At 39.6% G+C, this 3489-nt stretch overlaps 1 protein-coding gene across 1 annotated transcript in view; it reads left to right on the forward strand.

Annotated features, from left to right (window-relative positions):
* LOC138005232 (histamine H2 receptor-like) overlaps nucleotides 1–1003 on the forward strand; it is a 1464-nt gene extending 461 nt beyond the window's left edge. The window contains exons 1-2 of the mRNA XM_068851493.1: nucleotides 1–325; nucleotides 362–1003. The exon at nucleotides 1–325 is cut by the window's left edge and continues 461 nt beyond it. Coding sequence (XP_068707594.1) covers nucleotides 1–325; nucleotides 362–619 — 583 coding nt within the window. The 3' untranslated portion in view covers nucleotides 620–1003. The remainder of the gene's footprint in view (nucleotides 326–361) is intronic.
* Nucleotides 1004–3489: the final 2486 nt, after the last annotated feature.

Consider the following 3489-nt stretch of genomic DNA (forward strand, 5'->3'; position numbering starts at 1 on the left):
AGTCTTTATCTCCCTGGAGAGATTTCATGCTGTCTCCTGGCCTCTCCAACACCGAACTTTGTCCCCTCGAGCATATCATGTTGGTATTTCTGTTGTATGGGTACTTTCTATTCTTGTTTCTACAATCTGCAACGTGTTAGTATGGTTCAAGACAGCGAAGGACTCTCTTTACTTTTGGATACCTTATGCCTTAATTGTACTGCTGCTCCTCTGCAGCTGTAACATTGGCATTTGGAGAAAATCTCAGCACAGAGCTGTTGTTTCGCAACAAAACATAGTAAATTCGCAGCGACTGACAAAGACGTTGTTGTTTGTATCAATGCTCGCTTTAATTTGATGGCTCCCCTTGGTCGTCCTAAACTTCTTAAATTTTGTTTATGAGATCTGGACATCATGGTTATCTCTTGCATACTCAGTTGCAGACATTCTAAACTATTGTAATTCTTGCATAAATCCGATTGTATATGCATTTACAATTCCTGAGTTTAAGCGTGCAATACGTTTTCGTTGTACTGGCAAAACGGAAGTCTTGACAGTCAGGCAAGATAAAATAAGCGGGCAAAATAAAATAGGTGTTTTTCTGACATTTGAAAATCAAGGCATGGACACCCAATTGTGAATGGACGTGTTACTTTGCAAGATCCTTAATCTAGTGCGCGATACATACTTTGTATTATGTACTGCCGCCGGTAGTACAAACAGTTTCTGCGTACTAATTATATTATCTTGCTTTTATCCTTTGTGTGAGCGTGCTAGTCCAAGAAAGAGAAAAAAATGCTTTAATTAACCCTTTCACCGCCAAAAATGCAAATTGACACTTATAGATTTTACTCTGTCTAACGCCAGACGATTTTACTCGTCAATGGGGAAGCCATGGGCAGTGAAAGGGTTAACAACATCGAGATTCGCTCAAAAGCTATGTCCCCAGTTAAAGCAATTCTAATTATGAGGCAAAAATTGCCGACATTAACTTGAAATTTTATTGCAGCATTAAAATCTGTAAAGTTAACCAGTAACCTGGTCTCTCATCACTTTTATCTCTTGTTGTTTCAGCTGGGAACGCAGTACTCTTCATTGTAAACAATGATCGCTTTTGGTTGTTATGAAATGTATTTACAGTGCGACGCACCTTACCGTGGCCACCTAACAAAGTTTTTTACAAATTGTCCGCCAATCAGGATTTGTAAATTTTATTGACAGTCACGCCTCCTTGCAAAGTTTGCACAGTTGTAAGTTGAACACCGTTGCATGGGTTATTGAGTTGACGTATTTACACGTAGTTGTCAAATGTGAAAGTTTGTTGGGTGGCCACGGTAAAACCCCTTGCACTGAAAGGGTCCCCATTGCCAATACATTTTTACCGTTAATTAAGAAAAACTTTCGTGTCACGTCGAGATCGACTGAAGTTCAGCTCACAACGATCGTAGAAGTGGAAGGCGCTGACAATGGCTGGGCTGGAATTTCTTGTTAAACTAGCGGTAATCTCAGATTATTACATCATGAGGAGCGTAAGCCGACTCAGGAATTCTCGGCTGGACGTCTCCTGACGGTGTAGATATCCATCAACAAAGGCTAAAAACATAACACAAAAGGTGTTTCGTATTCAGAAAAGTGTTAAAGCATTCAGGAGCGATCAGATTGTACTGTGAACTTACGTTAAGCAGAAAAAAGTAGTTAATATTTTATTGAATGACCATATTTAGGGGCGGGATGAATTTTGTGGGGAACACAAATCTATTTCAGCTCGTTTGCGCGTATTGACAGTGGTGGTTAGTGCTGGGACACGGAACCGTTTATCGTTCTATAGGATTTATGGATTAACTCTCTCACCCGGGGAAAAATGGTACAGGTCGCCGTCGTCTCTCGCCGACCAGCACTACTTCGACGCTCCCCGCCGCTGGTGAGCGAGAAGACCTCTGGCATCCTGGGTAAAATGTTAGCCAATTTGTCGAAGGAAAGTTTTTTCAGCTCTTTCGAAGAGAGATTTGTCGCCTTCAAGTAGGTAATTTTTTGCGGGAAAATGGTGATCACGTTCCGAAATTCGGCGGGTCTAACCTGCAGATCGTAGGTCGCAGGTCACAGGTTGCAGTCATTGTTTCACCAATACAGAAAGCATCCTAAACATTCTTAAAAGCTAACCTTAGGCCTAAAAACTTTTTTTTAGGCCTAATTAGGCTTAAGGTTAGCTTTTAAGAATGTTTAGGATACTTTCTGTATTGGTGAAACAGTGACCTGCAACCTGTGACATGCGACCTGCGACCTACAGATTAGACTCGCCGTCCGAAATTCTGGTAAACACGTGGACGACGCTTACGGAATAACTTTGGTTGGCCTCTGTGGGGGGATTAATTGAGCAGTCTTCGTCTGAATGTCATGGATTTCTGTATTCATGTTTTCAAACGAGTTATGGAGGCAGTAAGCAATGTTGACGTCGAGGAATTCGGTGCTGGAAGCCTTCCCGGTTACAGGCTCACGCTAAAACGTTGAGGTAAAATAATTGCTGTTAGGTTCAATTTCATGATATCAGGATATCATAATAGCAGCTAGGAAATTGATAAGTCTGTGATTAATATTGAATGTGCCTCCCTGTGACATGCTGGAAAATCAATTAGCCCGGAATGAAATTTTACACAGCTACAATTGGGCATTCTAAATTTCCCAGTTCCTCAGTTATCGAGTTCCATAAGTATAAAACTTAAAAGTGGTTTGCTTTAAAATCAGAAAAGAACCAATTCACCGTTGCTGTTGAGAAAAGTGTATGCCGGGCAAAACAAGTTGCATCTCGGTAGCCTGAAAGTTAACTGACAAAATAATTTGCCTGTGTTTAAATTAACAAATACACCAATACATCACTAACGTTTCATGTTTAACCGGAGAATTATGTTCGAAGGTGTAATAGCTGTTGAGTTTTATTCCTCAGTTATCGAGTTCCATGAGTATAAAACTTAAAAATGGTTTCTTTAAAATCAGAAAAGAACCAATTCACCGTTGCTGTTGAGAAAAGTGTATGCCAGGCAAAACAAGTTATATCTCGGTAGCCTGAAAGTTAAGAAATAATTTGCCTGTGTTTAAATTAACAAATACACCAATACATCACTAACGTTTCATGTTTAACCGGAAAATTAGGGAAGCAGATGTTCGAAGGTGTAATAGCTGTTGAGTTTTATTCCTCAGTTATCGAGTTCCATAAGTATAAAACTTAAAAATGGATTGCTTTAAAATCAGAAAAGAACCAATTCACCGTTGCTGTTGAGAAAAGTGTATGCCAGGCAAAACAAGTTGCATCTCGGCAGCCTGAAAGTTAGGAAATAATTTGCCTGTGTTTAAATTAACAAATACACCAATACATCACTAACGTTTCATGTTTAACCGGAGAATTAGGGAAGCAGATGTTCAAAGGTGTAATAGCTTTTGAGTTTTATTTCTCAGTTATCGAGTTCCATAAGTATAAAACTTAAAAATGGTTTGCTCTAAAATCAGAAAAGAACC

Source organism: Montipora foliosa, chromosome 6 (genome assembly GCF_036669935.1).
Source record: "Montipora foliosa isolate CH-2021 chromosome 6, ASM3666993v2, whole genome shotgun sequence".
Lineage (NCBI taxonomy): Eukaryota > Metazoa > Cnidaria > Anthozoa > Scleractinia > Acroporidae > Montipora > Montipora foliosa.